Source organism: Opisthocomus hoazin, chromosome 2 (assembly GCF_030867145.1).
Source record: "Opisthocomus hoazin isolate bOpiHoa1 chromosome 2, bOpiHoa1.hap1, whole genome shotgun sequence".
Taxonomy (NCBI): Eukaryota; Metazoa; Chordata; class Aves; order Opisthocomiformes; family Opisthocomidae; genus Opisthocomus; species Opisthocomus hoazin.
Window position 1 is genome coordinate 33,184,204 of NC_134415.1, and position 26,015 is coordinate 33,210,218.

Genomic DNA, 26,015 nt, shown 5'->3' on the forward strand with positions numbered 1-26,015 from the left:
CAAAAAAGACTGACTTCTACCACAGCCACTGCGAGCTAATTTTGCCTAATTTGTGGGCAAACCAGTACCAGAGCTCACATGCCAAAAACTGTCCCTAAAGGGATTTACATACAACACACACAAAAAAAAGGAAATGGTCCAGTAGTCACTTAACACCTATCAGAGATATTATTTGGTCTCAAATTGATCAAGCAAAAAGTTCCCTTATAGGTCTGAAAAACAGAAAGCTAATGAAAAATTGACACATACAGTGCTAAATTTTAAAAGTTACTTCTGTACCATTAATATCCAGATGTAAATAGTTTTTCTTAGCTAGTAACATAGTTAGGAAAATAGTCTGAGAAGCACAGAAATTATCTTAGTACATTTTATCAGCTGTTGCTGTTTACCAGCAGGATATCGCGTAATGCAAAAGGGACATACCAGAGAATGAAAATGGCTCTGTATTTAATGGCTGCTCAGATTCACAATAATCAGGTGCTGCTGGGGCTAGACAAAAGGCAGTCTCTTTCAAGACTACCAGTTACACTGCTTGACACACAACCAATGCGTAGCAAACTAGCCCTGCAAACACTGACTCTGCCATCAGCAGGAATCAGACAGGTGCATTTGAGAGCGTAACTGGATGTAACAAGCCAGTTCAAGCGTCGATGGCTGGGAAAGGCTCGTTCCTGGGACCGCTCTGAGGCTGCAAAAATGGAGACGATGGTGGCAGCTCCGGACTGCTCTGTGTTTGAACGCGCAGGCAGATGATGGACAGCATTTGGCAATTGCTGCCACTGCGCCCGAAGAAGGGCTGTTTACCTCCTGTGAGAAAAGATGGCAGAGCGGATAGAAGTGCACAGCAGTCTGGACCTAAGAGAGAAACTTTGTACCATATGGATTTCAGTTCAGTGTGGGCAAGCAAAGCCTCTTCGTAGCCCTAAAAGTTAACTTTCAAACTCTCTAGCTTCACAAGGCTGAAAGCAACACTGATAAATTTTAATCTCTAATATGTAATGACCTAAAACCTGAAGGTTCGAAGTTGACTCCACAACAGGCAAGTAATTTTCAGCTAGAAATGGAAAGCATCATAAGCGGAAAAAAAAGTAAAAGAAAAAAAAGGAATCTTTCATTTGTTTGAATTAATAAGATACATTTTTGTTACTATTCTACATCCAATTACAATTCTACAGTTTTGTTGCACCGTGGGATAGAAAACATGGCTGTGCAGCAATGTGGATAATTTAACACCACCTAATTTCAGTGCTAGTCATCTTGACCTATACTTTTACTTGCCTAATTACAAATTTATGAAGGGATCATTGATCCAACGTAACAAAACCAACTTTAACCCTGATTCTTGCCTACTTCTCACCATTTTCACCTGTTCAGGTGCGTCGGGTGCCCGTGGGGAGGCGTTGGGAGCTGGGGCCTCCTCTCTCTGAGGAGAAGCCAGGGCTGCCCCACGCCAGTCAGGGCCCAGCCCAGCCCCTCAGCCAAGATGGTGGCAGCCCAGGGAAAATAAGCTGAGGGAAAGGTGAAATGCCACAGAGAAGTGTGAGGAAAAATAGTGAGAGAAGCAGCCCTGTGAGTACCAAGGTCAGAGAGGTGCTGCAGGCGTTGGAGTAGGGACTGCCCTGCAGCCCCCAGAGGGGAGGCCACGGTTGGCTCTTTCTAATATATACAATAAATATAAGATAGGTGCTAAAATGGCTCTTCTAGACTGCAATGTAAAATATGCATCTCTCACAATACACAAACACTTGTAAGTCTGAAAAAAAGCCCAGCCATCTGACACCTTTATTGGCCACACATTAGTGTTAGTCTTCATTTAACAAGTAAGGTCAAGTGGGACAGCACTTCAGCTTCACAGAATCACAGAATGGTAGGGGTTGGAAGGGACCTCTGTGGGTCATCTAGTCCAACCCTCCAACCCTCCCTTTCTTTTACATTAGGCTCTTCAAATATAACACTACCAGCAAAAGACCATTTTCACTCTTTGGTAACAGTCATTCATTCAATACTATCTATCAGTTTTGTGGGCCAGGCTTCCAAACCAAAGACATCCATTAAGGTACTTAAAATGAACCCAAGTAAATCAAACCTCAAACATTTAATTACTTCCTATCTGGACCCCCCACAATCAAATCCCACTTAGCTGTGATCCATTTATATTAAGCTATATGCCTCTAGCATCCCATTCGCAATGCAGGAGTACCTTCAGAGACAAAATTAAGCATGTTCATGCCTTCCTGAGAGGGAAACTGCTTGGAGAAACACAGAGCATGTGGAGTTACATTTCACCACTACAGAATGGCTTCTCCGAATTAAAAATAATGTATATTTTTAATCTTTGCAACATTGTCTTTAAGCTTTTACTGAATTACAACTTAATTTCTAAAACTAAAATATATTCATAAATCATCCAGATTTTAATTCACAAAAATTCTTTACAAAATTTAAGCCTTCAGAAATACTAAAACCAGACAACACAAAAGAAAACCCACCTGATAGTCTGTCCTGCAGAAAAAAAGTCACACACCAAAAAACCTAGACATTCACACAGCTCTAATTATCTTCATATATTGCAGACTTCCTGTGTATAAAAACCATTTATTTTGTTTCAGTTCTATTTTTTTTTAAATGTGTGTAAATACATATCTTAAAAGTTCACAATTCCTATTTTACCTGAGTGGACAGCAGATCAGCAACATCTATTAAACAAACTCACACTTATTTTATATTGGACTGTGCTTGTTCTCACACAATTATCCATCTATCTGTAAATGCACAAAAAATATCTAAATAAAACGTATCAGAAAATTAGTATGTACAAGTGTTTCATTGGAAAGTGGCTACACATAACAGAAAAGCCATTTATCTTGCGTTAGAGCAGCTAGAAAACAGAAATTTATCTCAAACACAATTTTAAAACATTGTTTAATTAACAAGCTTTGCATGATACTGCAGTCATATCTGAGCACACGGAGTGGCTTTTTGTAAATATTATGAATAGGGCGATGACACAGTGTCTACCTAAACTCAGAAGTTTTGTACAAGTCTATTAAAGTAACTGTCATTTGCATGTAGACATGGGAGCTGGAATAAATTGCATCAAAAACATACACCCCTTTCTCTTTTGTATCACATGCCAATTGACATGTTTCCATTATTTTTATAAATAGTTTGTTTCTTTAGAGTTTGAAATAATCAAATTTTATAGATGTTCCTTACAATTACATTTTGTTTATAAAATACCAATATCGACATGATCTCAGTATCAGTTACAACTGCATGAGACCAACAGTGAAGATGGGACACGCTGCAGCGTTTCTTCTTCCGTGCTTACTTCAGGAGCAGTCAAAATGTGGATGAATACCTCAGGTAGCTCTTCGGTAACACCGAACAGCACCATGAGGATTTTGCTTTTGTTCTTAAGAATAGAAATGTTCAACTTCAAGGATTATTTTCAGTACAAGCTTTATTGTTTCTCCACATACAAAAATCAGTTAAGTTGACATCAGTTAAAAACATTGACTAGATATGAACACATCACCAGATGATACAGACAATCTTCTAAAAGAAATGCCAAGAGATTCGAACCACTGCAGATTTCTTTTGGGTTCTGCAACTGTGCCACTTCTCACATTTTTCACCTGAAATGGGCTCATAGCCAGAAAAAAGAAGTCAAAACCTACAACCAAAATATAGATAAATACTTTCACTCGAGGTGGTAAGCATGGGTGCATTTGTAGATTAGATCCTTCTCACAGAACTAAGCAGGCAGCAACACTGCACAACACTTCATACAAACCTCTGATTAAAAGGCAAGTATTGTGCAGGTAAAAAAAAATGAAATGGCTCCGGACAGCTCTGAAGTGTGATACAATGGCTTAGCGCTTCCACATGCACAGAGTTTACTTCCCCCACAAATATGGGGTATGCAGGCCATGACCTGGCTGCTCCCAGGGTTCTCTCTGAGCATCTCTCCCTGGAAACTCCAACAGATTCACTTCAATTAGCTCTAACGATCCTTTGTTCCCCTGAGACTATCAACGGAGAAGGGTATGACAGAGATCCAGATTAAATTACGTTCATGGCTTTCAGTAGCAAACATTACATTCTACATAAATTCTCCAAAGCACATCACATACTACAGCTAAGGAAGTCTGAAGACTCCCAGGAAGTACACATCAACTGTTGCCTACGTTTTGCAACTAAAGAACAGCAAAAGCAAGTGTCCGGAATTTGGTTAGAATCTAACACGAGGACTGATTCTGCCCTAAAACACTGCAGAAAGTAAAATATAAGGCTCTTTTAGGTAAACTTGATATGGTAACCCTATACTATGAAAATTCACTCTTTCAAAGGAGACCATTAAGAAGGTCCTGTAGACTATTTCCCCATACCCTGCAAATCTACTTTTAGACTGAACAGAAGTATTGCTTTTCCAGGTCCCACATTAATTCTATGGAAGCAGTCAGAAAACACGATCAGAAAATTCATATTAATTCACCAGTAAAATTAGTCTTGAATTTCCCTAGCTAGATCTGCTAAGCAATTTGCATCATTCTGCACAAATTAGCAAGGTTCAGCAACCTTTCTGCCACCTATGTAATTGCACCATTACCACCTGTATCTCTCCAGGTACAGCACTACCTCTACACCAAATACAGACAGGCTGCCAGGAACTCTATGCTGGTATTAATGCACTTTAAGTATGCCTAAAAGAAAGATTTTACCCAAAGAGATCTCAAGTGTAGTGCAAAGTACATGGTGCACAAGCTTCCAAGCTTAGGGTCTGAAAAAGATGATGGTAATGAATCATCAGGGCAAAGAAAACTTTAAATAAGAGAGGTTCTGATTAAACAGTAACATGGAAGCAGTTTAAAGCAAAACCTGTATACTGTTTGTTTCCTTTCTCCAAACAGCAAGGAAGCAGCTGTATGGATATGAGGATTAAGGATTTGGCCATTACGGAAAGTTTTCTCTCTGTCGCCTCTGTTGAAGGCTTTCTTTCTCTGTTCTGCACTCTATGAATCTGAGCAAGAGGACCAGGGCTAGAAGCGCACCTACCAAGGCAGGGAAGAGGGGCTCAAGATGCTCACATCTCTGTCAAAAGGAAGATTTTTCCTATACCAGATACACAGCACAATGGCAGCAGTGCAGCTTTAAACATTCTTGTGGCTAACTGAGAAGCAGCTTGCTTTGTTTTTGTTCTGTAGCAGTGAGGTTTTAAAACAGGAAAGTACAAAAAGCAATACTTTGAATTTTGGGAAGACAATCAGTGTTATGATTCTTCTTGAGTTAAGGTTTGGAAAAGTATGTTCCTACCACAAAGCCTATCACTAGAGAAGGAAAACATAGCACTCTTTTCCCAAAAATGGTGAAGCAGAAGAGATACAGAATGTCCTTTATCTTTGGGCCTGGATGCTGTCTTCTAGCCACAAGTGACTGGAGCTGGAATTGAAACACAGGCTTCCTTCCCTTACTGGCTGAGGTACATTACTTTAAACAGTGAAACATCTTGCAGCTGCAGCTTCTCTAGGATCACTCCTCCCTCAAATAAACAAAAAAAAAAATATTTTGGATTATGGCTTTAGAGTTACCTTTGGGTGTTCAAAGATACAACAGCATCAGCTACAAACGGCTGGTAATGCAAACTGACAGGTGCACTATGCAAAGGCAAACCATGCTTTCCTAAAGGTTGACGGCAGTACATAACAGAAAGCCTCTAATTTAGGCAGACAGGATCCCTCTCTGGCAGCCTTTAAATACAGTTACATATTCTCACCGAATCTACCAGAATTTTAAACACGCCCTTTAAAACGTTCTTACTTTTCTAACACACAGACTATCTCATTTTAGGCACAGTACACCCTCTCCTTAGCTATCTACAAGACATAGTGACATTGAGACTAAGCCAAACGAAACTTGTCACCACCTCTTTTATACAGATTTTTCCCTTTCCTCATCTATCAGTAGCTCCATCACACCTCCTTTTAATTCAGAAAAATTCTAGTCAGCTCTTCCAAAACAGAAGTTGTTTTCAGTAATTGTATGAGCTATGATCAGAGAAACTGGCTGTTCTAATCAACAACAGCTGCAACAATAAAGTAGGTAGAATGAATATATTATGATTTCTACGCATGCCTTATACTATGCAATTCATAAAGTGAATACCCTGTTAAAAAACAACCACAAACAAAAGACATTTCATTGGAATAAAATTGTGATTGGACAAAGATGGATCAAAGGAAAAAGAAAACCAAGAATGGGTTAAGACATCAATGCTGAAGAAGATTAAGGTTTGGGATGGTGACAAACTAGACGACATAGACATAAGAACGATGACAGTCTACCACCTTTACAATGCTCAGATAAGATGTACTCAGGTGGCTCCTGAAAACAGTACATCTCCTTTTATTCTGCAGCAAGATTTGTTAATTCTCACAAAATATTTTAAATGCACTCTTTATGGCAGGGCACTAAATACATTACCTTTCAAAATACCCTTCCAAAAGCCAGTGATATTATCACATACAACGAAAGGAATTGGGACATAATAAATTAAGGGAAAAAAACAGTCATCCATTACTAACCAATAATTTTAGAATTCAATATACAAACTTTTTAGAGCACATAGCATTATATAGAGCTTTACAGTCTGAAGTAAAGCTCCAACTGATTTCAGCAACAGCTGAGAGTTCTCAGGATCTCTTCTCACCAAACCACAGGAAGTCAACTAACTGATCCATATGGTGATGAACACACAATTATTGGCTATATACAAAATATGTGGTTAATATCCAGCATTACATTAAAAAAAACACCTTCTGCAGCAGTCAGCAAGAGAATCAAATTCTGCATAGCATCATTCAGTTCCCCCATAAAAAAAATACATTTTCCTTTTCTGCAGACCACAACTTCATTCACTACTTAACTGCTAACTTTGACAGTTTACTCCGCAACAAAATCTGAACACAGTTCTAGAGCCTTACTGTCCTATGGGATACGCAACACCAGTGCTGGAGGGCAGGGAAAACACCACAATGATGCAGTCACAGACAAAGATAGGACGTACACAAATAGTTTGTTAATTCTGTCAGTTTGCTTTTATGCAATTTTGATTATTTCTTTCAATATTTCTATCACAGATATATACTAGCAACAAAACGAATTTTCAGAAAAATTTTACTGTATTCTTAGATCATTTAATAATGACTTAAATAATATCAAAGCTTTCACACAAAATCCTCTCAGGTAACATTCAGGACACAATTACACAGAAATCACCCTCAAGTTGCTCCTAAATCTGGTTTCTACCGGTCCTCTGAAGTGGAGACTCCCAGGCCTGGTGCCCGGCAGAGCCCCTTGGAAGGTGCACCAGACATCCCTCCCTCTCCACCCTGCAGCGTGCTTACAACAACATGTGTTCAGCGGCTCTGCAGAGACTGGCTGCCTGCAGCTCCTTCTTCCTGGCTTCTGATGCTTCAGGTGCTACGCTCAAGTGCCCTCAAATAGAGAAAAGCATAGAAAGGAACACCAGTAACCTGTAAAGCAATTCCCAGAAAGACTCCTCATTGCAATCTGGAATGCATCGTACTTTTCCACTCGAGAATGAAATATAACATGGACTATTTTGGCTGAAGCTGTAAGTGATACATTTCCTTTCTTTCAGACTAGAAGGAATTCCCTGACCTTTAATGCAAATCCAGAATTAGCTCGAGCTTTTACGCAGCCAAATTACTTCACAGATGCACAAAGAACACCATGTAAGTTTCCTCATAACACCAACACTGCCATTTCTTACTCTGTTCTTACACCATTAGGATCTGGTGTTATACTTCTGGGAATGAGGAAAAAAAAAAATCTCCTGACCGCTCAGCAAGGTAGTGTTAAACAACACACCTTCTTAAGCTAGCCTTGCTGCTATCGTAGATACATTTCACCCTACAATCAGTTCACCACCCTCATGCGTCCAGATGCCAACCTGTGGAGCTGACCTGTAAATCTTTGTCACTGAGCAAACAAAGAGGCTGGGCAAAAACGCTCAACATCCAGTGAGTGTGAAAGGATTCTACTTCCACAAGTGCTTTCAAAATCTCAGTTGATATCTAGCAAAAAAGCAGTAACATATTCATTAATTAGGCCTTGCATTTCCAAATGACAGATAGGACTGGCTCCTGGTCTTACTGGAGACTGCTTGAGATGAAGACATTTACCAGCCAGTGGGCACACTTTCACATATAGCACAAAATCCTCACGTTCAGAAGAAACAGCATCCCAGGTCAAATGACTCAAGGACAATCCTTGTACACTGTTCGAGTCATACTCAATGCATGAAACACTTCACTTCCACACTTGGAATAATTCTGAGAACTAGATACGAAAGACTTGGTCTTACATGTCTTGTCATTGATTTGAAACTGTTCAAAAGCAAGGTCCTTATATTGGAGGAACAGAGTCATATTTAGGTCACATCAAAATTCTAAGATTTAACAATAATTCATAACTCTTGGCAAACGTGGAAAGATGGTTCTAAACCATCAGCTATGTGTTCTGCACGTGTGCAGAACCTAGGCAGAGGGCAGTGCCCGGAACATAACCACGAGGCCAGTGCTCTGCAATGCCACTGAAAAGGCAACAGATCAAGTTCTTTTTTTCATGGTAAGGTTTCCTCCCTAAGCTATCAGGCTTGAAAGAAAACAGAAAGAAAAAATATCATGTTGACTTATCTTGTGTTTGTCTTTCTCTCAACACTGTGAACAACACCAAAAAGAAAAATATTAATGGATTACTTCATGTATTTAAGTTTTGAATCCTAACTACTCTTTTCAGTTAATAAGCCCCAAAGTGATGCACAGTATGCAGTTAATGAAATCACAAGAGAGAAACATGCTGCCACTGTCTGCAGTAACATTTTTGAGGAATTAAATCAACCCACAGGAAAAGTATTATCGTGCTTGGTGCAGAGAAGTACCTTAAAACAAAGATTATTTTGACTGTGCTAACAAAGCCTAGGAGATTCTTGAGCACAGCAACAGAGTCTCAGCTACCAGCAGAAAACACAAGAAGCAAGAGTGAAAAAACAAAGGGATGAGTAAGGGAATTACCCTCCATTCAATCCGTAGCTCACTATAGTACTGAACTCACAAAATGGATGGGTTTTATTATATTAATATTAAATACAAGAAAGCTTCCTCTCTTACATGGGATTGAGAAAAGAAGGGAAAGGCCCCAAGAACCTCAGGAGAACATTAAGTTCTTCTGTGCCAGTTGGGATTTAGCTCAAGAAATTAGCAAGTAACTGGCTCTATATTCTTCCTTCATATAGCTCAGAAACACACTTACATTCATCAGCAGAAAATACTAAGAATAAAAACATTCATCAGGAGATGGGATAACTGCATTATTTACAAGCAGGAAAACCACAAATGAGCTATTGAAGCTCTCCAAAACAAATACTGATGTAGGATCTGGTTTTGCACTGGCTTGCACTTCATTTAGATGTTACTGTTCCGTACGAATAATAAATTTTTAAACCCACTACTGTTCTAACAGCCTTTGATTTTACACAGGTGCAAATGATGATCCATTACTTCAGATGTCATGCAGCAGGATGAGGTCTAATGCTTTGTTAATACTTCTTTTTCCAAGAAGGATAACTTTAAACAATCAAAGCATTCATTAGAAGTTGCTCTTTTCTCTATCCGTCTCCTGATAAAGCCAAGACCAGACTAAAACCCCAAACTCCACTCTCCACAGACTAGCAAAAAACCAACTTCATTTTAGTAAAGCCTGTCACCTCAGAACGCAGATTAATTCATGACCTTCCATGCCACATTGCAAAAGAAAGAACAGGAGGAAAGTTTCTGAAATCCTACTGTATGGTATCAAGAATGAGAACCATAAATCACTGTCATTTTACAAATTTTAAACATGCAACAGCAGAAGAACAGCTATTCCTTCCCCACATCCAGAAAATATGCATAAGGGCTGGCTATGGCAGTAGGCCATGGAAGGCAAATTCCAACCCTTGCCATACTTTCACTGGAGAACTCAGAGAAACTCAGTGCCTGCTCTCCACTTCCTCTGTTCCAGGTGTATCATAAACAACTACCTTGGGACACTTCAAGAACTTTTGCCATTTGAATCTGGCAGAGCAAAAAGACAAGTTACAGCGATTTGTAAAAAATGTTTCTGCAAAACAAAACATGAAATTAATGCAAATTATGAGACAGTGAAATCATTCAGAAATATTCTTATTAAAAAAACTCCCCATAAATAAATGATGATAACTTCCATGCAAAGCATTATGTATTACATAAATTACACTGTGCCTGGGAGATAGTTGCTATCTGCAAAGTAACATCTCATTAATAGTTCTTGAATTTTTCCTTGGCAGTACTATTTAAAAACAAAACAAACACAAAAAAATCAGCCTTTCTCTTCTGGTATGTCATGATGAAGTTCCTGTAAAAACAGACTGACTGACCAGCCAGCCTCATGGCACCTTACAGAACATGGTCAAAAGTCCATAAGCACAAACACTGAAACAAAATTAAGTAAAAATGTAGAGTATCCATTCTTAATAGAAAGTTGAGTTTTACTTAGCACGGTTGCTTTAAAACCAATTCCTTGCAGGGCAGTTCAGCGTGCTGTGGGACCAAGGAGGAAGCAGATACCCAGGAGGACCAGGCAGAAAAAAAGGAGGGGTGAAGGGATATGGAAGGGGAAATTCCTGATCCACAGAAGTAACCATACTGTTAAATCGCCTTCCTACACTGTCTTTTTTTTACCTCAACTGATGACTAAATACAAAGTTATAAGAGGACTTGCCTCAACCTTCAGTTAAAACTTCTTTGAGCAATACCTATGCATACACAGCTTTCCAGCACGTAATTTCCAGTGTTAGCTGGAGATTAAAATCAAGAGCTTCTGGTTATCTCTCTTGTCATCACATTTGACTTCCTGAAAGCATAAAAAGTATTAGGGGAACAGTTTTTAGTGTGGCAATGTTATACACAAATTCCCTTTCTCCTCTCTGAACTGAATTTTGCAGCCTACCAGTCACTTACTCCAACATCACCAACAACAGTCTCCCCCAAAGTCCACTCGAGCTGCGCAAGCCCTACACACAGTAGGAGTGTCAGTGCAGGCTCGTCTCCTATCCAGTAAGTACGAGATGGGATTTAAATGTACACATTACGCTTTATATAAGATATTTAGACACTCTGGGAAAATTTTCCCGAAAGATCAGTGGCATGCATGTACTTTGTGGAGCTGCAGGAGAGATTTTGAGAAGGGGAGTTACAAACTGCTGTGCAAGTTAGAAGTAGTTTAATTTTTATGGAGGTCCAAGTCCAACACACATGAACAGTTGCTCAAAACAAAATTCTGGCAAGCATCCACCTAACCACTGCAGAAAAGAGCACTTCCCTTACGAGAAATAAAACAATTGCCACTGCTCTGAATTGTACAATGCTTAAGTTACAGCAGAGGGAGGAAAAAGGACATCACAGCAACAAGATCACAGAAATAAAATTCCAAGCTTTCTCGAGTAACACCACTGAGAAAAAGCATACCCAAACAGTGCACTGAAAATTTAAGCAAATAAATACAGCACTTAAACACACAGAAGTTACAAACCACCCACACCTTCAGGAATTTCCACAGCAAACATTTCAAAAACTTCGAAAAAAAAAAAATTTGGAAGGAACATACACTTAAACCTAGATCCTAGAAACTGCTTTTCCACTGAATATTTGAATGGTGTTCAACAAATCACAGCTCTGCCTCTATTTCTTTGCAGATACATTTAAAATGCTAATAACCACCCAGTTTTCTCAGATTTTCAAGGCAATATACACAAGTGCCCTGTATCACTGTAAATTACTTTCTCACCAGGAATCATACCACTGAAAGAAAAAATCCCACAACATTTAGAACCCTGCCAACTTGGAAAGAAATATACATTTTTAAAGTACACTTTAAAAAATTAGAGAAAATTAAAGGAAATATTCTCTCTGGACATCCAGAAAAAACTACAGTACTTGAACTCTAGTTTTAAATGCTTAACCACTTAATGCTCTCAAGTAAGTGGCTTGGCTTCCTTTAAAAGCCCAGCAGCAAATATGAACTGCTTTAATATCTCACAAGGAATCAGTGAATTAACTTCACGTTTCTCTCCACTAAATGAGAACAGAATTTGGCTTACAAATGCCGTCTTCTTCCTACCAGACAGACATCACAGTTTTGGCTCATGGCTCTAAGTCAACGCCTACCACTTAAAGTCTGTATAAGTTCATTGTGAAAAAAAAAAAAAAAAAAAGTTTTCCTGTACATACAATCTATCTCTACATATACACACAGTCTCCTAAATACTCCACCTGAATGTCTATTTAATAGTTTTACACATATTCATCTTGACAGACAGTCCTCCTTCCTAAACAGCTACTAGTGAATCCTTCCCCATTGAGACATCTTAACTTTCTGAAGTCCTGATACATCACCTATGGCTGGGAAATGTCCCTTTCATTGGAGATCCTGTTTTTCTCCAAAAGAGATAAAAGCAGCAGGGAAAAATAGCCCTTAAGTCCTCAAGTGCCAGGCATCAAAGAATATGCTATGAGACAGACAATAAGGCAGAGACAAAGAAAAGAAGCTGGGTTTGCTCATAGAATCCTAGGTTTGTGCGGCTCGAAATGTCTGCAAATAGCACGCTTAGAGACTTCAAATATTTCTGTCTAATCTGAACACTAAGCGAGAAAGGGCATCAGGTATGACACCATGCAGAAGAGATACATTTCTTTTATAAACACCCACACAAAGGACCCCAAACCCCTGTGTGTGATAGGTGTTCATGCTTAACTCAAACATGCAGTTCGACATGCTTGACCTGGCTTCTCTTGACGCCAATGAAAATTCTGCCACCAGCTTTTGGGTGGGTGGTGGTGGTGGTGGTGTTACCAAAAACAATGATCAGTATGCCAAGAAGAAATCCTTGCAGCTTTGCCAAAATTACTTCATTTACCATCTCCCATCTCCTGGAAGTTTCCTCTGCCACTTCCCATAGGAAATGGTTTTGTATCCCTGACACTGGAACGGTACTGAGAACGACCTTCGTACCCTGTCACTGTAAGAGCGTATGATTTCACACGCCCAGGGCAAGGCAGGGGGAGGGATACCGAAAGAACTGGAGAAGGTGTGCCTGAGAGAAACTGAAAATCTAAGGTAAAAGCAAAAACCCATGGTAGCCTAACATTAGCAGAAGTGCCATGAAAACCTATCAGTCACAAAGTTTTCTTCATTGCTTTAGAATCAGTGCTATAACATCAAAACTACTTTATTTTACTAAAGAAAATACTTGCCCCAAACAAGTGAATTAATTTCATCTAACCAGATGCGATAGTGACTTATTAGATAAAATAGTTTCCTTAAACTAGAAGAGAAAAAAGAAACAAAAATAAAACGAAATCTCCAAAAGATGGAACCCCTCTGAAGTGAAAGACCCAAGGCAAAAACCTGTTGTTCTTTTAGAGACAGAATAACATTTGCTTAACTCCCAGATTTCAAAATGTAAAATTTAAATTTTGCTGAACATGAGCAGTCATCACTAAGAACTGTCAGGTAAAATTCTCCTTCTCAATTAAGTTTGGTGGTAGGAAAAAAAAAAATCACAAGATCACATGGATAAAATTTGACAAGTTTTGAATAATCTTACAACGGTTTGATGTCACTGAAAGGTTTCAGTGCCACAAATTCAGCATGTTTTAGAACTGAATGTACTGAGGCTTTAGAAACAGCCAATGTGCAGCAACATATCATGTAGATTTTCGGGTGTTGAAGAAGCTTTTGTAATTATGACTATGATCATATACATGGTCAAATACATTTACTGATAATATAAACTACATAACCAAAATAAAGCAAAACCTTGAGATGGGATTGTTCCCTTATGAAGAAAACTTAATGGTGAAATAAAAGCAAAATTTTAAGTAGTAATATCAATAATTTCTTTGAAGATACTCTCTTCTATTGGTAGTACCAAGGATCACAAGATAGGTAATGTAATATTGTCAGTAAATAATACTAATTCCATTAAATAATCTTAGTTTTGGAGAAAGGGAATGTAAAATTGAAGAACAGTGTATCTAGACAGCAAAGCAGCAACTCCTTGCCTCCGCTGCATCATTTTTTCCCCCCAGATAGTTAAAGCCCTAGCCTACTACCAATAAGATCAGATGACATCTCTGCTAAATCACCCAGGAAAAGACTTCTCAGGTGTTACCACGAGCTCAGGCAGCATATACTCAACGGTGGCGTATATGTACAGATACTCACTGCAGTAGCTAAGAAACTATGTCACCAGAAGTAACTGGTTCCCAAATCATCATCTCTCAAGCCAAAGTGTTACTCAAGGATCAAGTTAACCAAGAAATAACAAGATAACAAAATAATACACATCAGCTGTGGTAATACACATCATATACCATTTTTCTCTTAGTAACCTTAACTCTAAATAGAGTTTGCTTTCTGAGAGTCTGGATTATCATTGGTGGAGACATGAAGTCATTCCTTACTTTCAGAAAAATAGGTAACACACAAGAATATAAAGAAAACAAAAAAGACAGCCTACCAAATACTTAGATCCAGAAAAAAACAATTCGTCTAAAATACTTTCAAGAGTTAAACTATGACTTTTGCAAAGGTAACAGAAGTATAGAAATACATCTTTTGTTAGCTAAAAGTGGTTGCTAGCTACGAAGGTAAAAATAGTCAATATTGGGGGTGGAGTGACACAACAAAATAAAGAGTCTTAGGACAGAAACAACACAGCTAAATAATAACGATTTTTCTCTGCAAATTTCTATTTGCGTAGGAAGCAGCTTCTGTGATTTCCCTCTAGCATATCAGATCACACCAAACACAAGTCTCTTTTGTGTCAATCCCTACCAATATTATAAAAGGATCATTTTAAATTATCACAAAATAGAACGTCAACTGTTTTCTAAAAGTTGGGGGAAATAGAACAAAACTCTTCCAAGTGTGTTAATATAATAATCCTTGTCTTTCAGTTACAAAATGTACATGGAAAAGTGTTTAAAGACATTGAGTGATACTATGTCAAATACCACAAACATACAAATAAACCAACTTTTTCTTTTCCCAAGGAATTGCCATCATCAAAATCAGACAGCTATTTTGAAGACCCCTATTCATCATCAGAGATTTTCTCATCGCAAAAAGAAAAGTTATGGTAATTGTTATGGACACAAAAAGGCTCACTGGGTTTCTACACCAAGTATCTATCAGAAAAGGCTGGTAACGTCAAAATTTGGTTCAAAATTGTAGCTTCCTTGTGTGTTAGAGGGAATGGGACAGGCAGCCTCCAAACCTGCAGCACAGGAGCTACAGCAGGTGAAGCCACCAAAGCCTGGGCTGTCACAGCCCTAGCCTACTCCTTTTGTACAAACACCAGTACAATCTCTTCACACAACCAGATCAACAGATTTCAACACGTTCTTGCAGGGTTCATTTTCGACGGGATTACGTCTCTCTGTCCACACAGGCACCAGCAAAACAGCGAGCAGTGGGTTCAGCCAGCCTTAAACATCACCGAGTCAGTTCCCACCCAAGATAAAACCAGTGAGTTACAATTACCAATTCTATTTCCTCCTCCTCCTGTTACTATGTGTCCTGCAAAACATTCAAACAATACAGTGCTTTATTTACAAAAGGCAGCATGCTAAAGGTGAAAGAGCTTTAATGAGCAGGAGCAGGTTGGGAATTTACCTTGGGACTGCGGTGTCCCCGCAGCACGAATGACATTTTCTTAAACCACTTCGCAGTTGTGTAACAAAAGTCATTGCCACCCTTCCTATCATCTCCTAATTTTAGTTCTAGGTAGATTATGCTATACTGTCACTTACGTCTCATCGGTTTTAGACTACACTAGTAAAATAGATCACAACTTCTTCCCCACAGCCGGAACAAACAGTCCAATGCCCCAGCTCTACAAGAGCTTACAAGCAGAAATAATTCATGTTAGTAAATCTATTCATATGTATTGGATCTAGTAAGAAATATACAGGGTGTTTACAGGCAATGCTGTGTGGATGCACCTGTACGTAAAGCCTCTGTATTTTTCAGACAGGTGATGAATTTTGTTACCGTTTTCCACACACAATCTCTATATTATGAACCTGACCAACAAAAACATGAAACATGAAAGCTGGGGGATGACTAGGGAGAAACAAAGGAAAAAAAACAATCAAAGTCCAGAAAACAAGATTTTGGTCATGGCAAGATCAGACTGACACATGAATACCCACATCACATCAGAAAGACAAACCAAGATCTTGCTCGGATGAAAAGCAACATAATGGAAGCGGGGAAGAAGAGGAGGAGGCCTCAGCTTAGAGAAGGTAAGTACCTTAAAGCTTTGCTTTGGAATAACATTACCCATGAAAAATGCACAGAAACAAAAGGAAAGAACTCGGAAATGAAGACTCACAGGCCCTTCACCACAAGTAAGGACACCTCACAAGCAGGTGAGTCACAGAAGCCTAAAACAAGGCAGGATTTTAGGACGAAAAGAATGAAACAAGGGCAACAGTGAGAGGTAATACTTAAAAAAATAAAAAAAACAAACACAACAAGAACACCCCACCAACCTTCATTTTACACAGAAAAATTGCTCAGGTACCCTCCACTCTGAGAAAGAAGTACTTTCATGCTCCTGAGCTAAGACAACAGAGTCCTCTTCCAAGCCCAGACTTCTGAGACTGAAAAGAAAACAAATAAAAGAGCAACAAAGTGTTGCTGGCCTAATTCCACAATGTTTGAAGGAAATGTAATTACTGTTCTTAACATCTACGAATGCTTTTTCCCCCCCACTCTCCTTTGTAGTACCACTCTAAACTCACCTGGTCTTTTTCTAGAAAAATAATTATCATAGATTTCTACTAAATTGCTGAACAAAATATATTTAAAAGGCTGGGGTTTTTTACTCAAACTGGCCTACAAAATACTGCAGTTCATAACATTTACAAGCTCCAGATCAAAAACTTTTCCAAAAGATGCAGAGAGAAGGTGCGTTAAGAAGCTGATCCCTAAGAATAAAAGAAACCTACAATACTGTGTAACAAAACTAATTCAAATCAAACTGGAAGTCTGGATACGGATAAGCGAGAATTATGAAACACAGAGTCTTAAGGGTCTGGATACACCTCATGTGGATTTTATCCATGGTGACCGCTAGTAAACCTAATTAGGCTGCCTTACCAGAAATAAAGCAAACTGACACGTCTGAATAGAAGATTTTTGCAGTTATTATTAAGCCTAATGTCACGTTTAAACTATTTGAAATAAAAATCCTGTAGTTAACAAAAGATTGCATATGACTGGCCTAAATCACTTGCATTTTTTAAAGATTTTAGTCGACATTAGTGGCATTCCCAAGCTTAATGAGGATTTTAGAAAAATAATGTGTTAAGGTAAGTTAGACCAGAGTAGAACAAAATATTCCAGTTGTTCAGCCAGAAAAAGAAAATTGAATTAAACAAGTACAAATGCTTATGGAAGGAATGCCTGCTTTGCCAAAAGATAAAACTTCAGAGTCTAGGAGTTGGCCTTTTAATTCTGTCTCAGCTATCCACTGTACCTTTTTTAAGTCAGGTTTTAGAGCATGGCAACAGGATCCAAGTGCTTCCAGAATTTTTCTGTCCAAATGGAGATGATGAATTTTTTACAGCATACAAGTAATTAGGGGTGCTATGAATGGGTTAATATTTTGCAAAGACACATCCAGGATACTTTACATAGTCCACTTTCAGAAAATAATATGGGAAAAATAATATCCAGGATAGTAGCCTGCATCCACTTTGTATTCAGAAATTCTGTATTTGCAATTTATTTGCAACAAAGTTTCAAAACAACATTGGCACTTGACTATCCAGCTACAAGTACGACTCAGAAGTGGAATTACTTTCATTTCGTGCTGCTGTTCAGAATTCAAGAAATGATCTATGGGCATAAGATAGAGCTTCAAGAAGAAAGGTAGTATCTCTCAATCCTTAAAAAAAAAAAAAGCCCCCAAAAACCCCACAAAACCCACAAAGAAAGTATTACACTACATTGGGGCACATAAGCTTATTGTTCTTATAGCACAATATCCTTCTTTCAGTCAACTGTGAACTAATATGCTACAGGTTATAAAGGAGCGCGTCAGTAAAGTTCAGGAGAAAAGGGCCAAAAGGAAGGAGTTTAATCAGGTACACACACGCACAGTGTCATATGCTACACAGAGGTCAGCAATTCAAACACACCTTCAGCAGTACATTTTATAGTTATGATCGTCCCATATATAAACTATTGGATTAACCCTTTAACATTATATGTCTCAGTAACAGGGAATTTATTGTGCTGTTATGAGGTTTATGATGAAATGTATTTCTCCATTTGTCCCCATTAGACCAAAGCATACTAGGAATTTCTGTACAGAATAAAAGCATTCCTAAAATTCCTGAAAATGAAGTATTAGTTAGCGTTCTATTTAAGCAAGCCATACTTCTTTGCAATAAAAAGGATATCACTGACAGCAGTCAGTCAACCTACATACACAAGCCCCAAAGCCTGTCAGGCAGCCTCTGAACACCTCCAAACTTCCCCAGCCCAAAAGAACAAAAACAACCGAAAAAAACATCCTTAAAAACCCTTAATTTCAAGTAAAAATAAGTTCAGAAACTTGGTGTACTGCAAATGTGTTAAGAAACAAACCTGTTACAATGGGCTAATGCCTCACTCTACCGGAAACCAGCTTTAATCCTAATACAAAACAAGCAGAATTAACTGGATGGTCTCGCAGCTCGTTTGATCACATCAGAACTGTTAATAAACTTACAGTAACTAGTATCCTCTGTTGAAGACAAGAATCAAAACTGAAATAAATGTGGAAGAGGTCATAATTCAAAAGATACAGAGGTTAAACACAAAGTTACTGTACAGTAAGGTCTGCACAGGCAACTGTTCTCCTACTTATTTTCCTGCAATTTTTTTTTCTCCGCCTTTTTCACCTAGGTTGGTACAAAACTGCATCTATAAAAGCTGTTTACACAATATTCTGAAACATGGAGATTTGAAGGTCGTTTCTATTTTACAGCGTTGAAGAACCTCCTTCTCTCACCTTAATCAATAAAAAGCATGTTAGCTGCAGCTATGTAACAGAAACAACAGTTTATAAAAAATAAGCAGTAAAGCTCTGTCATAAACAAATGACAGAAATGAATGCCACAATAATTCCTCTACAGATGAATCCCTATACCTCCATATACCTCAGCTGCAGGCAACAAAACAACTCACATTTAATATTAGACATACGATTAAGCACATTAAGTGGCCTTGACAAGCAGGATGTTGCTTCTTTCCCAAAAAGAATTTAACAACTGTTTTCGCTTATATCAATCAGACCAAGAGGTATTCCCAGTTTTATGACTATAAAAAGAAAAAAAAAACCCAATGAAAATTCCTAAAGTATAAATTGTTTTTGAAAAATATTTTTCTAATGGGTTAGATGGCACTAAGGTTACAGAGCACTAAGCACCAAAGTCTACTTTAAAAAAAATTAGGAATACTTAAAGAAGTTGAGTGCCATGCCTTTTACTGCTGTCTCTTCTAAGAATAGGATCTAAATGAAGGATTAATTTTTAAGTCTGTTTTAAAAACAAAATATAAGCAACTCACAGCTGAAAATGTTTGTAGATCATGAAAGAAATCACAAGCGGATGAATAACACAGAAGAGGTGCAGCAGTCTAGAGGCAAGATTTTGTTTTCTTTTGTTACTAATATTTAAAAGCAAACCTTGCTCAGAAATGGGCATACCATTTTTTCCTTAAGAAAAAAAGATGAGAGATAGGGAGACCACCAGGAAGAAAACAGAGACAACCTCTCCACAACTCTGTCTTGAAAAAATGGTTTTATGATGATAAAACCATTTTTAATGGCCAGCAGAGATGCTGCACATCTGAATGACAGAATTCTGACAGCAATGATCACAGCCTAGTCTATGACTGTATCAGCACTGCATAAACATCACAACACTTCAGTTCTACTAGAGGTGAAATGAGAACAGTTTAATCCATCTTCCAAAGCCTCCTTTGGTAGGGAGAAAAGAAAAAAAAAACACAACATCAACACACAACATAAAAGCTACTAAAGGACTGTTTACGCTTTTCCTACAAGAGAATGGATTCAACCAAGTCACTGAGCTCACCGTGCCATTGGTAATGCCCTCCATCTTCCCTCCCTCATATCTCCACACATTTTGAAGTTCATTCTCATTTTCTTTCAAGGCATCCTAAATAACATTGTTCTAGTTTCCTTTTAAAACTAATTCAAATTGGTGTCACTGTGGAGGAAGTTTTCCCAGAACAAAAACATATCTAAAAGCTTCCTTCTACCACTATATTTTTATTTCAAGTTCACCTTACCAGCTTTCATTACCTCCCTCATAGTCTTGAGTCATTGTGGCAACTCATACACATGTGGAAAAGAAAAAGCAAAATGCCTGGAATTCTGAGTAGCTTTCTTTGGTAGGTGCCAGTTGCTATAGTTATACAATCCCTTTTCTAAATCACAAATACAACTATCAATAGAGACAAAAATGAAAACTAGCATCAAATACATAGAAGAAGCCAAATCTAAATGTTCCGTTTCCTTCCCGTCATCCCAAAACATGCCCTGATTTAACCTTCAGAAGTCAAATACAATGGTTGTCTTTGCATATAAAATACCAATGTAAAATAAACAAAAAAATCAAATCATCTCATTCACAGGTCACAAAAATAATAATGTATAGAAATGGGAAAAGTGATTATGTTTTCATTTTATGCCAAAAATTATTTTAGAAGGAATGAAGATTCTAAATCACAAAGCAATTAACCTCACACTTCAAATCAGTCTAATGTCATTTCAAGCACCTCAGAAATACTGAAAACCTACAAAAACTTAAAACTCAACTTCACACTGCAGAGACCTTACTTTCTCCACATGTTGAGTTAAATTTGTAACATCAAACCACGACAAAAGATGAATAATCAGTTCAGATGCTCAACTGTTTCACTCTGCTTCATTTTTTAATAAATTACAGATCTAGACAAGTTCATAAAATAGTCCTAAAAGATCCAAGGACTAGAACATGAAGCTTCTTAGTTCTCCTAAATATAGCCTCAGTCACATGGCTATCACTAAGACCACACTAGCTTTTCCATGCTAGAATACCTTCTAAATCTTTACCCCCCAAAATTTAGACTGTGCTATGAATATTCAGTCTTACATGAAATATAGCACGTAATATCTCAGGCCTAGAATAGCTTGAATAAAAAGGCACAGCCACCTACGCCCCCCATGAAAAACCCCACCCCAAGACCAAAGAGTAGCACCTCAAAACTGCACCACTGAAAAGCAAGAAAAAAATATTTGCTGTTGTACTCAATGGGAGTCTGTGATCACCAAAAAGCTATTTGTTAGCTTTTTCTTAAAAATAACTAATTATATAAATAAATCTTCTTTGCTTCTAGAAAGAATAATTTAAAAAAGCAGTTTAAGCTTAAGATGATGAACAGTTCTCAGGAGTAAATTTGTACTTTGCAATTTGTAAATGCACAAACGTACCAGTTCATATCATTCCAAGCCCAGTTCCAAAAATTTCAGATTGCACTCTTCACAGTAATAAAGCAAATTCGTGAATGCTTAGCATAAAACCACAAAATGTCTTTCCAAGACAGCAACCAACTGACAGCCATCAGTAGACATACCATGCACTGAGCTTTATTTCACTGATGGGAAAAATAAATTCATACTCACTATTCTATGCAGTACATTCAAAACTGAGAGTGCTTCACACATAGCAGCTTTCAGAACTCCCTGGTGTAAAACTGGTGGCATTTTCCCTACTGTTCAAATAGGGAAGCTGAAAAAAAACTGAGTTGAAAGCACTTCAACATTGAGTCACTGAGAGAGGCAAGAGCAGAGCCTATGATTCCTGGCTGCCAGCCTTCAGCTTCTGCCACCACTCGGCACGTCTCTGACTTTGGAAAAAGGTTCTACATGATTTTAATCAACCACCTACACCATTACACCAACAGATACATGAGGTCACCGTTCCACCAAAGCTCAGGGTACCCTCGGTAACTCCACTGCACCCGCACGCTGGAGGTTACACTACCTCTACAACAACCTCATTTTGCCAACCCCCAGATCTCAGCAGAAATGCCAGAGACCGCTCATTTCACGAGGAGGGCTGGCTTTCAGGAGAGACAACTCGTGGGAGCATTTGCAGGATAAAGACATCATTCACACGGACACTTCCAACGGCAGGTACTAGAAACCGTTGCCCTTGTATTTCACCTCACAAACCCTCTTGAAAAAACTCTCAGGGTAGAAATCCTGATAGCAGAGCTGGGAGGAGACAGAGGACTCTGGCAACTCAGCCTTCAAAATGGGAGGAACTGGTCTTGTCTGAAGCTCAAGAGTCCTACTAAGGCACAGCTGGCACACGAGAGTGGAAAAGTAGCAGGAAAAACAGGCCAGCAAGAAGCCTCATTCCAGCCTTTCCAAAACAGTGTATTATTTCCATCAGCAGCCTGTAAAGTTTATTACAGAAATCTTCGGGTACTGACAGAGTCTTGTAATGACACATTTATCCATCAAACAACTACCATTGAACACACCAGCACCCAACGCAATGGGTCCCGAACACACCATTACTCTGATCGTACTGATACAGTTAACCTTTTTTTAATTATTATTTACAAGATATCAGCTGGCTAGAACTGCTGCAGACTACACTAAATCCTCGCATACAAAATACCCTTGGAGCCACCATATTTTCTCAGTCTTTCACAGCTTCTGTATGGCACAGTGACAGTTTTAGAGGGAAGATTCTTCAGAAGTACTTTTGATTACTACTTCCTCCTTAGCTAGAACACATTAATTATAGCCTGTTCCTCCAGATAATAAGAAAACAAAGACCAGTGCAATATGAACAGTACAAGAAACTTAATTACTGAGTCAGATGTCCTTTAGATGTCAGTATAACTACAGTGAGGAGCAGGAAAATAAAACACACACATATCAGCCCCAAGTTGTCAGATCAGTTATCAAAACAATGTCTTTCCTCAGTGACTTCATTATGAAAAGCTCAACCAGCTAATTAATCAAACGCCTGTTACATGTTTTGAAAATTTGCCTTTTTTTTTTAATAAAGGAGGCCTGCTGATATATTTATTAGAAAGCAAACATGGTTAAAGGTTCTGCATGTAAATGCAGAAGTGCAGCATGACTTTGAAGTTTGAAGGTCAGATACAGTAACCGTTCTCATCAAGGTTCTTATGTCAGACGGCATCTTCTGGTTTGCATCTATGTTTAGGAGGAGGAAGAAGAAAACGAATTTAACAGAAACACAGAGAGTCACCCAGTTCTGTGACAACTTAAGCAGAACTGGAATGCTAGCATTCCCCTGTTTTCATTTTAAAATCTGCAAATATCCTATCTCCCCAAAACAAAGAAAGAAAATAGAAGGGATGCTGGCGGGACACACAATTTCATTCTGCTTTTCAACTCTGTTTTCCTCATCAGGAAAAATCAATCTAATTAAGTCAAGCAATAATTTTATGTTAAAGAAGAGAATGTAATTTTCTCAAATTTCACAGACATTTCAAACCCATATTGTTTAAGAGATGGAGGATTTTATTGTCGATCAACATCTTTTATTTTGAAGAAGTATAGATTTGACTGTGGATGCAAACCAGAGGATTGTGTAGTGATCTTTTTCACAGGCATAAGAGAATTTATCCCTCACCCTTCTATATTCCCAGCAACTTTAGGATACAAAACTCAACAGCTGGGCCTGAAGGCAAACAAATATGCTTCATGTACCAGAGTCTGATCCACGTGAAAAAAAAGAAAAAAAAGAATAATGTATGTTTTACACGCATACCTCAAAGACAAATAACCTATATGGTTTTCTTTTTAGCATCACCACCATGTTTAAATACAGTAAAACTGATAACACTTCCCAGTAAAAACACTGAGTTATAAACAATCCCCTCTTACACATAAATAACAGAGACATTATACAAAGCAGACAGGAACATGGACGGATGTACACAAAATAAACACATTCAAACTTACCCCACTCTAGATACTCAAGGATGTTCTTCTCTCTTCTCAGAGGGGAATTATTACATTCATCATAAAGGCAGATGAGTATATCCAGCAAGGTTTCCACACTGAAGCATTGCCCATTAGTCTGAGTTGGCCCATCCAAAATAAACTGCTCCAACTGCTTCAAACGCACCTCTCCAGACATGGTTGTTTCAGTTTGCACTGGGGTTTCCTTTTTAACGATTATTATTACTTTGCCCAAAAACAACAACCAAAAAAAAAAAAACCAACAAAATCTTTTGAGGGTTTTGTTCTTTAAAAAGAAGTCAACAGTATTTTTAACAAGTGTCAAACTGTGGCGGTGTTTAATTTCCACCCCACCTCGCTGTCCCCAGCCTGCAACTAAACCCGTGTGAGCTTCTGACACACACACGCGTAGCGTGTATCCGTGTCTGCATCATTTCCAGAGTAGAAAATAGTTGTCCTTAAAAAAAAACCCCAAAAATCGTTTAACACGCCTAATGAGAAGGAAGAAAAATATATGGCCGCTTCTGATGCTTTAATAACAACTGCCCTCGAATTCAGCCGAGGCTGCCCGGCACCGACCGCACCGTGCGTGCCCAGGCACACGCACTGATAGATTTTAAAAAGGTCTTCTCCTTCACTCAGCATGCGGATCATGCAACGCGCTCCGGAGAGCGGCCCCACCGCAGCCTTGGAGCGCAGCGGCCCCCGCTCGGCTCGCACCAGCCCTTCGCTTCCCACCGCGGACGGGGACGGGAAAAATACACCTAGTCATAGATCTATATGCACGAAAGGAAGAAAACCGGGCGCACACCGGCGGGCAGGGCGTGAGGGGGCCGCGCAGCCCGGCCGCCCCCGCCGCCGCCTCTCCCGGCCCCGGGGGTGGGGCGCAGGCCCCCCCGGCCTCCCCTCCTCAGGGCGCAGCCACGTCCTGCCCCAGGGAGCCTTTCCCTTCCTCCTCCTTACCGAGTCTCCTTTTAAGGCTTTTCAGTGAATCAAAAAAACTAAAGTCTTCATCGTCGCCCCTTCCTCCTCCGCTGCGCCAAGGGGCGGCGGGCGGGACGCGCGCCCCGACACGCCGGCACCGCGCTCCGAGCCCTGTCAAATCCTCCCCATGGCTGCTGCTGCTGCTGCTGCTGCTGCTGCGGAGACGGCGCCCTCCTCCTCCTCCTCCTCCGGGTGCGCGTCCTGGGCCGGAGGGAAAGCGCCGGCGTCCCCGCTCCGGCCGCACGCTGCGGGCCGGGAGGCCCCGGCGGAGGCGGCTTCACTCCCGGCGGCGGGATGCTCTCCCGGCTTCGCCCCCCCGGGCGAAGGGCATCCTCCCGCCGCGCCTGTGCGGGCTGTGCGTGCGTGCGCGGGCCGGCGGGGAGGGGGAACGGCGCCCTCCCTCCTCCCTCCCTCCCTCCGCTTCCGCGCCCTCCTCTCCCCCGCCGCTCCCTCTCTCCCTCCCTCCCTCCCGCGGTCACACGCAGCAGCAGCCGCCGCCGCCACCGAGCTTGCAGCAGCCCAACATGGCGGCCGCGGCGGGGGGGCGGGGGGAGCCGCCGCCGAGCGCCGCCGCAGCGCGGGGAGCCGAGCCCGGGGCCGCCGCTACTGATGGGATTGAGGGGAGGAGGGGGGGGTGCTGCAGCAGGGAATGCAGGGATACGGGCGGACCGAGGCGGAGGGCGGGGAGGCAGGGAAGGAAGGAAGGCCGCCGCGCAATGCCCCGCGGTCTGCGGCTCCCCCCCCACCCCAGCGCGTTGGACTGGGCTGCCCCGGAGCCGAGCCACCCGCCAGGCAGGGGTCCCTCCAGGGCCTTTTCCCCTCGCTGAAGGAAGCCGCCGCCGCCCCGCCTCAG

General features: G+C 40.0%; 1 protein-coding gene across 14 annotated transcripts in view; it reads right to left on the reverse strand.

Annotated features, from left to right (window-relative positions):
• The window catches only part of CDC42BPA (CDC42 binding protein kinase alpha), a 188,683-nt gene extending 163,250 nt beyond the window's left edge, over positions 1 to 25,433 (reverse strand). For 9 of the 14 annotated variants that reach the window (XM_075413120.1, XM_075413110.1, XM_075413119.1 and 6 more), the window contains exons 1-2: positions 25,142 to 25,221; positions 24,179 to 24,403 (exon numbers count right to left, since the gene is read on the reverse strand). In XM_075413120.1, the coding sequence (XP_075269235.1) occupies positions 24,179 to 24,356 (178 nt within the window). In that variant the 5' untranslated portion in view covers positions 24,357 to 24,403; positions 25,142 to 25,221. Of the gene's footprint in view, positions 1 to 24,178; positions 24,404 to 25,141 lie in introns of all 14 variants that reach the window. The other 5 variants (XM_075413114.1, XM_075413112.1, XM_075413117.1 and 2 more) reach the window with 1 other exon arrangement.
• Between the last annotated feature and the right edge of the window lie 582 nt (positions 25,434 to 26,015).